Raw genomic sequence first — 12,627 nt, forward strand, 5'->3', positions numbered from 1 at the left:
TCCGGGCCGCTCCGCCCTTCAGCGGGGCATAGAAAACTGTGGGGCCGGTTGACACGAGACAAGTGGAAGGAGATGTAGCAGACGTAACCCCACCACCACCACCACCACACTCACTACACCCCGTCGGCTGCATTCCTTTTCCTGATAGCATCCTCATCCTTCTCGGATAACGACCCGAACGATTTTACTCGCTGGTGCTGCGTCGGAGCTTTTCATGGCCGCGACACTCGCGATGAGCGGCGGCGGGCAGGAGGATCCCTTCTATCCGCTGCAGAAAGCGAATCTTCCCCCTGGATTCTCCCTGGAAGACTCGGCGTTGTTCGGCTTGGATTGCAAGATCACAGACAAGAATGGACTTAACGACTACACGCAGGTAAGTCGCGTGGAAATCCATTTATTTTGGTGATGTGTGTTTGAATGGGCGTGGCAGATTGGTTTGTAGACCCAGATTGTTGTTTTTCTGGCCTCTAAATTCCAATCAGGCCTCGTTACCTGATGTTTAAAAACTCCTTATTCTTGCATTATTCTCGTTGTTAATGAACCGGACTGAAATGGAAGCGAAGCTGTGCTGCCCCGCATTCAGCGCATGTTTTCTGTGCCAGCCAGTTGCTCACCAGTTGTTGGTCTCCTCTTGGCGTGTCCTCTAGCCATCATACCACGCTGACAACAACTGACCAGCTTCGGGGACAGAAAGGTCCCGGCAACTCTCCCCTCACTTAGCAGGAAACTCGTGCAGCAGAGGAGAGCTGTGTAGAACAGCTGTTGGGATCAAGAGCCCAGAAATAGCAGCCCATCCCCAGACTGCTGCTGCTGCTGCTGCTGCTGCAGCAGCAGCGGGCAGGAGTCATGGGTGTTTCCCCATTCCCTTTCATGTTGCTGTTTCATCCTCTGCTGCAGGGCTCCTCCAACTTTTTAGACACAGAGATCCTTCACATTCACAGGAATCTGAGCACGAAGCACAATATATATATGTAAGAGGCACATTTTGTCCACTCGAAATTTCACTTTTATCACCGGTGGGCTGCTATTGTAATCCTATATCATACCTGCAGAATTTCCCCCATGAAAAGCACCAAATTTGATTTTTAAATATTCTTTTCCACCAGAGCATGTCCTGTTTTTCCACTGTTGACCTCACCGCCGGTGGGTTTTTTGAGTTCAGCTTTGCAGGCGTAGAGGGAATGTGGCAACTGCTTATTGATGACTACTTGATAAATGTTTTCGTGTGCCTATCAAACCTTTTGTCTTCTCAAAATAGCTCCTCAGAATAGTTTTATGATGCCTCATGCAAAGCCGTGATGAGTTTTCAGTTGAAACTTGTAAAAGTTTGAGTCATCTGCTTCTATGTGCCCAGCTTGAAAATAGATGTGCCAAGTGTCTTTCAGTATTATCCATTTAATCTCAATTCAAGACCACAAAATGAGTTGTTTTTAAATAATGCGAGGTTTTTTTGTATGCTTTGTGTTTCAGGCAAAGTGTGAGATGGACAGATATCTCTCCCCTCAGCCTCTTCACCTCCCACCTCCTTCTGACAGCCAGCAGAAGACACAGAGAGACGGCACATCTGTGGTGGATCATTTCTTCCCTGACGATCACAACGGGGCGCCCTACACCCTCAATATGAATCTATACCTCCCAGATGGTGCCTACCTGAGGATGGGCTTATGTCAACAAGTACGGCCCCCTCAGCACCAGACCCACTCTGGTCTTACTCAAATCAAAACAGAAGCTGCCTCCCCATGTTTCTCCCCCAATCTCCAGCTGCACTGCCCCAACACTACGCCCACTAGTAGCTGCAGCACATCTGAGCATGACCCTGGAAGCATCGCCATGGAAACCTCAGCCATAAACATGACTCTAGCAGGGCTACCAGACTTCACCAGTGTTTTTAACCAGTCGGGAGCCGGCGGCGAGTCGGTGCCAGAAGTGTTTGTCAAACAAGAAATGTCATCGCAGTTTGAGCAGCATGATCTCCACCATCATGAAAACGGCGGCTCTCTGTTTCAGCTGCTGAACTCTGGCTTGGACCATCATCATGGTAATGGTATGGAGGCTCAGCATCATCATCATCATCGTCATCATCATCAGCAGCAGCAGCAGATTCAACACACTTCCACAATCCACACGCCGTTTCATGACATGCCGGTAGCAGCTTCTTCTGCATCCCAGCTAGAGCAAACGAACAAGCCGGCCTATTGCAGTCTGAGCGGCGGCGCATACACACGACCTCACGCTCAGACGCACCCCCATTTTCTCCAGCAGCAGGCCCCTTACCTGCCGCCCTCTCCGCCAAGCTCCGAGCCCGGCAGCCCCGACAGGCAGAAGGAGCTCCTCCACACCATGTCTCCCCCTCCCTCATATGCAGCCAGCATTGCCTCCAAGTTGGCAGTCGGCACCCCCGCCCTGGTTCCCGGATCGGGACAAGGAGGCTTGCCCCTGCCCCTCAATTCAGGTCCCAAGCCAGTCCCCGGCCAAGGTGTAGGCCTTCCCCAAGCCTCCGCGGCGACTTCATCCACAGCTCAGACCACTGTGCCTGTCCGCTACAACCGGAGGAACAACCCCGACTTGGAGAAACGACGGATACACCACTGTGATTACCCAGGTTAGCCCTTCAGTTCACGTCTCACTCTGTGCGTGACAATTATTGTCACAGTGTGTGCATATCTTTACACTGCACTGGTGAATATCTGATGATTCACTAAAGCCGACCTTAAGGGAACCAGCGTTTGTACAAATTTGTGTGTATCAAGCGACTTTCCCAGGCCTATGACTCACCATGTGTATATTACAACCTCAACGGAGCTCATGCCATGCAAATTAAAATAGTTTTGGTGAGAGAGCTATTCAGAAACCACCTTTCAGTTAACCGTCTACTTTTAAAGCTGCTTTTCTTTTCTTTTTTTTTCATATCGCACGCTTCAGTTGGCACAGACACTCCTCTGTGAGCTCTCACACATCACTGTGGATTTAACGTTATCGCTGGATTGATTGTGGAATGAACCTCTGAGCGGGTGTTTTAATTAGGTAGAAGTTCTTTTTTAAGTGGTTTTGCCTTTTTGCCCTGACAACATTTTCATTTATTCACATCTTAGATGGCTTCATAGATTACATTTAAAAAAGGCTCCATCCCACTCATTTAGTCGTGTGATGTGCAGCTACTTGTAGGACATCTAATGTCAACCGGCCTCCGGCAGTGTGTAAAATAGGCTTAAGAGAAGCCTCCTGCAGCATGTTAGCGCACGTCTAACTTCTTTAAAGTCAAATGAATCAGCTTCATCATATCCACACAGGGACACACATGTCCAAGTGTGTATTAATCACACTGCTGCATCTGCTCTTCATTTGTTACCTGAAGTGCATGGAATTCTATCGTTTCCTTTTTAGAGGCATTATAAATCTGAAGAATACCGTCATTCTAAATCCTTCTGATCCTTTGACTTTGTAATCTGGATACTGTGCCTTAGAACACTTCAACGTTGATATACAGTTTTTATTTATCAATGCAGTTTTCGGTGGGATTAACTGCATACAGCTGAATGGATATCTTTGGTAAATACACCCAATCTAAACAGGTTTAAAACCAGAGGCCGTCTGACCCACTTTTCCAAAACATGTTCTTCTTGAAAAACTGAACAAAAACAAACATGCACTTCATCCCATTTTAAACAGTTCCTCTTCTTCATCAGTGCAAATTTCTCACATGCCGATTCATTAGAAAAATAAGTATTTGACACAGGAATTAGTTTTGATTTAGTCTTTTGTTTGTGTTTGTCTCCCTGCATGTCATCAGGCTGCAAGAAGGTCTACACCAAGTCGTCCCATCTGAAAGCCCACCTCAGGACTCACACGGGTAAGACATTCCTCTAATTAACGCCACTTCGACTTGTCAAAGAAAAAAAAAAAATGAACAGAAGACACTGCCTGTATGACTCATATTTTGGTATCTGCACTGGCACCATGTTGCTAGGCAGAGTGTTGTGTTCCTGGCATGTGTGTGTAAATGTATCCTACCCCATTCCCATCCTCTGCCCAATATACTATTCCATCAAAACAGGTGGAAGTGACACACTTCTGTCAGGGGATGGCTCTCAGATTATGTAGCTGGTGTGGCATGCTTGGGATCCCATTTTCTTTCGAGACACCACTATTTAAATTCTTTAAAGCTCTTTTCTGAGACTAGTAGGACTTGTTTTTGACTACAAATACATAAGACCTGTCTTTGCAGGTGCAAAAATATATAAGGTCATTGATGTGAGCGTTTGAGTATCATGGTGTGTTTCCCCTTTCTTCTGTAATTTCTTCAATCTGTATCTCTTCACATTTTGATTTGAGCTGTTAGTTTTGCATGAGAAAAGTCAACAAATAAGCTCAAAGGTGTCGGGCCCCACCTCGCTCCAGCTAACAAAACACGACTTCTGTTGATTCCTTCGAATTCCTTGCTCATCTGGATACGTGCACATGAACCCTCACTGACTCAAAATGTGTCCTCGCCACTTCACGATCCAGAATCTGTTTGTGTTCTGGGTCTGAACTCCTTGTTCGTAACAATGCTGTAGGCTTGCGTGTCTGGCATTTCATTAGAGTGAACCTGACGTGACATTCAGATCTGGCATCATTTGTGTAGTTGATTGATGATGTTTACCGTAGTTATTACACCTTGGAAAAGAAGCAAAACACACACAGAAGCTTGTAGCAACAATTTTCACATTTTCTCTGCTGCAGTCCGTCACGCACGGTTATTTTTCACCCCCGATTTTTTTTTGTCTTTTTCATTCATTTAATAATCCTCTCACCTTGAAATCCTCCTACCGCGTTTCCCCCATTTCTATTAGTCAGTCTGTTTCTCTTATTCAGCTGCTTGAATGCACACACACACACACACACACACACACACACACCTACTTCTCCGTAATCTGTGTTAGATGATTCCTAATGCTTTTGGGTCCTCATGGGATATCTCACTCTAATCTCCATCAACATCCATTACCCTGATTGTGTGTGTGTGTGTGTGTGTGTGTGTGTGTGTGTGTGTGTGTGTGTGTGTGTGTGTGTGTGTGCGTGTGTGTGTGTGTATGCGTGTGTGTGTGTGTATGCGTGTGCGCGCATGTATTCAAGCAGCTGAATAAGACCAGTAGAATGTGCACACGTGGGTGCATGTGCAGGCGTCTTTTGAAAACCCTCCTCCCAGTTCTCCCAGTTCTTCCACTTTTTTGTCTGGTGTCTTTCTCCTGTCTCTCATCATTGTGTTCACCTTTTAGGTGTGTGTTTGTCAGGTGACAGTGGTTCATTTCCTAACAGGCTTACTGCGCCTGTTGCTTTTGAAAGCACTGCTTGCTGAGCTTGTTTAAGGATTTGCTCACTGAAGACAATGACATATTCTCTTACTTAGTATGTAGTTGGCTTTTATTTCCACCTCAACCACAATTAAACTGATGAGAAAAGAATTGTGTTTATGGCACGCAGAACACTTGAAACTCTTGATTAGCGCCATTATCAGTCTTAACATGCTCTCAAATATTTCCACAATTTTTTTTTTTCCACTGAAATGCCACTATTCACTGGGAGGTCCATGGATTGTCCAAAGATAAATCCTGTTTCAATCACTCAAGGTTTGTAAATAGAAAACATGAATGCAAAGATGAAAAGTCTTTAGAACAGTCAGCACATTTTCCTTTAGATTCCACTCACAGCCCCGAATAGCTTGAAAGTCTGAGTTCCTTCTCAGCTAATCATATTTTTGAAGTATCCATCTAACATGATGAAGAACACATCTTGTGTGAGTTTTTAATTCCTGCCTTCTCATTTTTGCTCTCCATCATGTTTCCCTGTCATCTCCAGCCAGTGTCACCAATCAGGTGTGCAGTTGCGTTATCTCCACAAATAGTTGCTCTCATGTCACATGAGAATGTGGTTAAAATATAACTGAGACACTGAAGTAGAAGGCATTGTCAGTTTTACTAGTGGATGAATGGTATATGCTGTCAGTCGGCTACCAGGCATAAATAAATTCCTGAATAAATTCCTGGCTTAATTCCATTCAAACAAAATGATCAATGGTCCGGAAAGAATCTCAAAACCTCAATGAAAATACATTTTAGTCATTTGTGTGAATAAAATCTCTCGGCTGACTTTTTCTTTGATAATTCTGAGTTTCACCCTTGGGTGGTTGGGTTATGTGACTAGGGCTGAAAGAGACAGGTCACACCGGTTTTTGCAAAATGCCTCAGGCTGCAGGTGAAAGATTATTGGAATAGTACAGTGACAGAGATAAACATACAAGCATTAAAAAAGGAGACAATGCCAACAGGTCGTCTGTGGGAAACTTCGACAATCTCTGACTACTTGATGAATGCCTTTGAAAAGTTGTTCTCCTTGTTCCTCCACCCATTTATGGTTTTATTGGTAAAACTTTAGCAGCATTGCAAGTTTTTTTTAATCACACATTCACACATTATGCTTGAAATCACTAGAAAATTCACTCATTTTGACTGAACTCAATCAATTTTCCTCTTTTCCTGCAGGAGAGAAGCCTTACAGGTGCACGTGGGATGGCTGCGACTGGCGTTTCGCTCGTTCAGATGAGCTGACACGTCACTACCGGAAACACACGGGCGCCAAACCCTTCCAGTGCATCGTCTGCTCACGCTCCTTTTCCCGATCTGACCACCTCGCCCTGCACATGAAGAGACACCAGAACTAGCAGCGTTTGCACATGCGCTACAAATACACAAGCACTGTCATGACACACATAAAGCACTCATTCTGTCTCCAACAACTACAACTCTGCCTGATTGCAGAATGACTTTGACACCACAGCTCCTCCTGGTGCTGTTATCCTGTGCTAAAATTGTACGAGCCGAACAAATGTGTTCTTTTCACTTTGGAGCGGGATGGCTAGGTTGTATAGTAGACAGATAATAGCAAGAAGAAGTTCTTGGTCCCTTAACCCTCCAAAAGTACTTGGTTTAGGTTTCTGTGGACAAATGCAAAGAAGAAAAATAATTTAAAACACTCCAAAAATGAGAGAGCACTTAAAATGTGTATATCATTTGTCTGTCCTAACACAGAAATGACTTCACAATTTATTTTTATTTCCTAACTGAGAAACAGTTTGCAAAACTAGTCAAGCCAAATCTTTTTTTTTTTTCTGTCTTAGTTGAATGACTGGAATATCCAGATTTTGTTTCCTTCCAAATGCTTTGCTTTGCACTACAATTGGTAAACTAAGCCTTTGGGCCCATGCATCTCAATTATCACTGGAGCAATCATTATCACTGTTGGTTGAATCTCTGTGAAAGCCACAAAAAAAAATACTGAATTGACAGCATTTCTTCTACAGAGGGAGGGAATGAGTGGATTGTGAAGGAAAATATGAAGATGAGAACTGAAAATTTTTTGATTTTAGACCAGGGGGATCAGAATGATGACTGAGAAACACAGAGACGATTGCAAAAGAGCAGCAATTAGCCGATGAATTATTAATGTTTTTCAACCGATTTCTAACCAGAGACATTTAAACAGAACCCCTCAGATATTTCCTAGAACAGTATTTGATGCACAAGCTCAAATTAATCATCTTCAAAATGCAATTGCTGCCCATTTGCCGCATCTAGCTTTTCACTTTTTTCAAAGGTTTTAACCAAAGCTTCATCTTCATCATTATCAATACCTTTTAAGTGCCTCCTTCTCTGGTTTATGTGTGTTTGTTCAGTGGTAGCAGAGATGTGATCAATGTGGACAGTCCTTACACATGGTGCTGTTTTAATTTCTTAATCCAATGATCTCTGTTGACCCGCGGGGAAAAGGAAAAAAACATTTCTTTAAGATGACAAAGTTACCCATCATTTCCTGTAATTTAAGGCCGCTTCACAGACATCCTGGAAATTAAGGTTTTCGTTAACATGCAACTTGGTAATATCAGTTGGCTAAACATGAATGTCTGTTTTGTTCAAGGGTCAGTTCACATTTTATCAAATTTGTAATTCTCAAACAAACCTATTTGTTCTCTTGTCCCTACTGGCTTTGAACAGATCCCAACTTAAAAAAAGAGACAAAGTCAGTTATTAAATATTTAATATGTTGTAAAATTCAACTGAGGATGATGTGGGTAGACTATCCTTCATCATCAGCGTAAAATTCCATTTTTTTTAGCAATCAGTTTTTCTGTTGAGCTCTTGTCAAAGCAAGGGAAATTTGTACTAAAAAGGCAATAGCTTGGATGATTGATCATTTAGTCTTTGATTATAGTAACTTTTGTTGAATAGTCTTCCACAAAACAATCTCTTTAAAAAGGGATCTCGTCAAGCGAGACATTAAGATAGAATCTCTAAATGTAGATATTTATGAGAGTCTCTTACGACAAACTTGAAAAAAATGTGAACTTCTCCTTTTTATATGTCGTTGTGTGATTTAGCCTGTGCCTATAACTGTATTTGTTCATTCACTGCAGGTAGCATTAAGATAATATAGCACTGTAATGTATCATGGTTAATCTGACTATTTATTTGATTGTCTAGAGGGGGGGGTTGAACCAGATCGACTGTCCTTCTCCCCAGCAAAAATGCCTTAATGTAAATAGGTGCACTGTAAATAATGAATTAATTTTTCTTCTTTTGTTATTGTTTTATAAACAAAAGGGTGAAAAGAAGAAAACGCCCTGCATCCCAAAAAATAGTTGAGCCTTTTTTTTCCCCTTTGGTTTTCTGTTCTTGTAAAAGATATTTGGATTTGATTGTTTTATATATTGTCCTTCCAGCAACTTATTTTGTAGACCTGTTGTTTTCTTAGGTAAACGTTCCAAAGACAAAAGTTGTTTTTCTTCAACTGAGCAAAGCCGATCTAATAAAGTCAATTGACAATTTTACACTTGTGCACTTGTGCTGAAATTAGTAGGGGGATACTTCTTCTCATACCCGTTAACAATGACTGAATTTTAGGGCTTAGGTGTGGTACTTGTCTCTGTTTTTTTAGGTTTATATTCACATAATTGAGTCACTGTGGATGGAGACTGTGGTGTCTGTGGGACATTAATACAAGCCTTGTGAAAGAAATGAGGCACAACAAAGTTTAATCTTTTAAAATCCAAACAGCGTTTCTGTAGAACTGCTGGTCTTGCAGATTTTCTAAGAGATCCAACATCTCCAGGACCTGTGAGTAACCTGCAGCACCCTCGCTGATCGACAAACAATAGTCTTTTGATGTCCCAGTGAGAGACAACGGACAAAAAAATAAATTTGACCACCGCTTGGAGCCCGGAGGGGAATCCCACTGCATTGAAATCGGTGTACAAACGTACACGCATACACACACACACACACACACACACACACACACACACACACACACACCATATGTTCCTGATTTAAGTCATAAATGTGACCCAGGGTTTCTGTCATAATCTACCTCAGATGTCTGCATAGAGGGATGTGGAGGGGAGAGAGTGAAAGAAGTGAAATACAGACCAATCTAAACAATAAAAATCTCTGGGGGGACCCAATCAACCACTTCCGTCCTCCTACGGCTCTTCATTCTCCTCCTGTGCTCTTATTTAATTTAATTTTTTTTTCTCTTTCTCTTTTGTGTCTCTGTCTTTGTCTTACCATATGCCATATCCCCGTCTCCTCCCCAGTGGAAAGTTTTTTTTGTGGAAGTCCAGGGGTGCAGCTCCGCAGGTCAGAGTGGAGACTGTTCTCATAACCTGCCTCGCTCCTCATCTTTTCCCCTTCTTTAATCATCCACCTCATCTCCCTTAAGTCCACTTTGCTCCATCTTTTCCCCATCTAAAACTTCTCAAGCGAACTCTTATTTTTTTATTTCTTTCTTGTATCGATTCCCTCACTTACAGCTTCTTCCAAAGTATACAGAATATGTGAAGGTTGCAGGTGTATTTGAATATTAAAAAGTTACAATGAGTGCTTCACACACGCATGCACACACACACACACACACACACACACGCACACACACACACACACACACACACGGACGCACGCACGCACACACACACACACACACACACACACATACACACTGCAGTGATGAGTGAGTGGGAGCTACCGGTTCATGTTTTGGATCAACCAAATTAATGTCACACATCTGGAAGAAGGCTTCTGCCTGCTCCACCCTCTGCTGTGCTGCGTTGGTGTGATTCCCAGTTTCCCTTTGTGTGCATACGTGTGTGTGTGTACAGAGCTATAATGTTTCCAGTGCTCCTCTCTTGGAACAGACCACCCACTCAGAAGACCAATAGAACAACCACAGGGAGCTCAGATAGACACACACACACACACACACACACACACACACACACACACACACACACACACACACACACACACACACTCCCTCCAAAGTCAACGCTTCCCAATATTCTCAGAATAGAAAATGTTATCGGAGATTGCAAAGATAACAGCTGCCGACATGCCTTCTCATAGCTAAAGATAATATCAGATAGTGAGGAGGGTTTTATTCCAAGACCCTATACATTCAGTTCTATAAGCGTTGCCTCAGGTGAACTTGTCACTATTTAGAAAAAGATCCAGATGTCCGACTAATAACTTCTCTCGATGATCAGCCCAATGCATATCATGACCGCTTGCTGCCATCTATGTGTGTAACAAAACAAACGTTGTATTTAAACACTACAAATAACAGTGGCAGATTAATGAAGTCCAATTTACACACAGCTCCACAGCAGCTTCAATAAATTCATTACATACCAGCCAAACTGGCAAGTGGATCCAGACCTCCAGGCAGCCTACAGTCCCCATGATCCACGGTCTCTGGTTGACTAAATGTGATGGTGAGAAACACTAAAAGTGGCCTTAAATTGGAATTTGTACTCATGGTCCCTTCTTTTAGAGGGTCTCTGTGTCAGAGGCTAGTTTTACTCTGATTACTTCACAAGAGGTGACCAGCTGTCAGACTGGTTGATGAAAACTTATGCTTTGTCTGATTAAAACACACAAAACTTTATTTTAGACTCTGCAGTAAATCCCGTGGTTTTTATAGACTACGGATGTGACAGGACAGCAGGATGAATTTGGCTCAAATGTTTTAATTTACTGTAATAGATGGCCCATGCACACAGAGTAGAATGATGGTATTATTTTTACATTTTAAAGCTGAAAAAGGAAATAAATGTGGATACATTTGTATGTTAGAGCGTAACGTCATTACATATTATGCTATTTCCTTGCAATAATTTCACTGAAACCATCACAAATATACTTTTAAGCAGCAATAACGCCAGTCCAGCAACATTTTCTAAGTCTTGGAGATATTCTGTTGGCGCTCATTCTGACGACAGCACTCCACAAAGTCCATCACCACCTCCTCACCCTCCCAGATACAGTACATGCCACAATTGCTGTGTTGTCGGAGAACCTCTGCATGTGGCATGTTCCTGAGTTGTACTGGAAGTTTGTGGCTTTGAGGATGAAGAGAAGGGGAGAGAGCACGGTCCCTGTGGAGCCCCCATGCTGTTGGTCACCAGTGATGACCAGCAGTCGCCCATAAAAATATGGCACTCATGAAGTCAATAAAGAGCACCTGAACAGCACAGCCCCTGATGTTCAGGTAGGAGAGCGCTTGGCAGACGAAGTACAGGGTGGCATCATCAACCCCAAGCTTTGCCTGGTAGGCAAACTGGAGAGGGCTCAGAGGGGTGTCCCTGCATCGTCCCCAGGCAAGGGGCCGATGCAGGAGGATTTCCACAAAGACTGGACCTCCCCCTGCCGTAGACTGAGGTTGAACACCTGTTGAAGAAGGTCTCCCAGTTCAGCAACGCAGGCCCGAGTTTCAGATTCTAGGCTTTTCTAAGATTTTTATAAATTCAAGCTGATCTAGTGTTGTGTAAAATAAAGGACGTTTCTCTAGCTGGAAAAGTAAATACAATCAATTGGGACATTTAAAGTTCTAAAGGTAGAGTTAAAAAAATTTAGCGTGAGAGTAAAGTAAAACATACAGGAATAAAATCATCCGTAATTCTATATATTATATAGATGAATTAAGGTATAAAGTGTGGCTCCTTGTGGAATCAAAGTAACTTCATCAACATTTGTCGAAGGAGCTTCATACTATCAACACAGTTTTAAACCTTTTGTTTCTGTGGATGCATGAAACAGAAATGATGCTTCGATCTGAGAAAGTTAATTTGAAGGAATTGATGAAGGATTAGCACTGCTTTGTCGAATATTGGAACAACCTGTAGTAGAAAAACTCTTTTCAGGAAAGTGTTGGAACATGGCCATAGTTACTTCATGTTCCCCAGTAGTGTCAGCCACCAAAGCAAAGGCTGAGTATTTTTTATTCCCACTCATAAATTGTTAAAGTAAGCTTAGTTCCCAAGTCTCTGCCTCACAACACGAAGCACAAAAATACAGTTTGAGTTGTCAAGTTGTTTAACCCTGCCATGACTAATAAGAAAAAACGACAAATACTGCAAACTATTACTCAACCTAATCTAGTCCGACATCGACACGGTTCCTGATAAAGCACTAATCAGAGAAAACATTCTGGTGATAATTGAAGTATTTAGCTAACTCTTGCAGAAATCTTTTATGATAGTCTTGAACCACCCTAAGTAACAGTAGTTATTCCCTGGGGAGGCTCCATCGCGAGTAAAAT

The 12,627-nt window shown here is 42.7% G+C and overlaps 1 protein-coding gene across 1 annotated transcript; it reads left to right on the plus strand.

Moving 5' to 3' along the window:
- The first annotated feature begins 36 nt into the window (after positions 1–36).
- Positions 37–8,863, plus strand: klf5a (Kruppel like factor 5a). The gene is made up of 4 exons (XM_068327280.1): positions 37–373; positions 1,471–2,602; positions 3,791–3,850; positions 6,522–8,863. Exons 1-4 carry the CDS (start codon positions 215–217, stop codon positions 6,698–6,700), a joined length of 1,530 nt encoding a protein of 509 aa, XP_068183381.1. The 5' UTR covers positions 37–214; the 3' UTR covers positions 6,701–8,863.
- Positions 8,864–12,627: the final 3,764 nt, after the last annotated feature.

Source organism: Antennarius striatus, chromosome 11 (genome assembly GCF_040054535.1).
Source record: "Antennarius striatus isolate MH-2024 chromosome 11, ASM4005453v1, whole genome shotgun sequence".
Taxonomy (NCBI): Eukaryota; Metazoa; Chordata; class Actinopteri; order Lophiiformes; family Antennariidae; genus Antennarius; species Antennarius striatus.

What these genes read in the sequence shown, in the direction of transcription:
- klf5a (XM_068327280.1), top strand. Translation starts at nt 215, where the DNA reads ATGGCCGCGACACTCGCGATGAGCGGCGGCGGGCAGGAGGATCCCTTC. An exon ending in GACTTAACGACTACACGCAG is followed by an intron (nt 374 to 1,470) that starts GTAAGTCGCGTG and finishes TTTGTGTTTCAG; the next exon opens with GCAAAGTGTGAGATGGACAG. An exon ending in ACACCACTGTGATTACCCAG is followed by an intron (nt 2,603 to 3,790) that starts GTTAGCCCTTCA and finishes GCATGTCATCAG; the next exon opens with GCTGCAAGAAGGTCTACACC.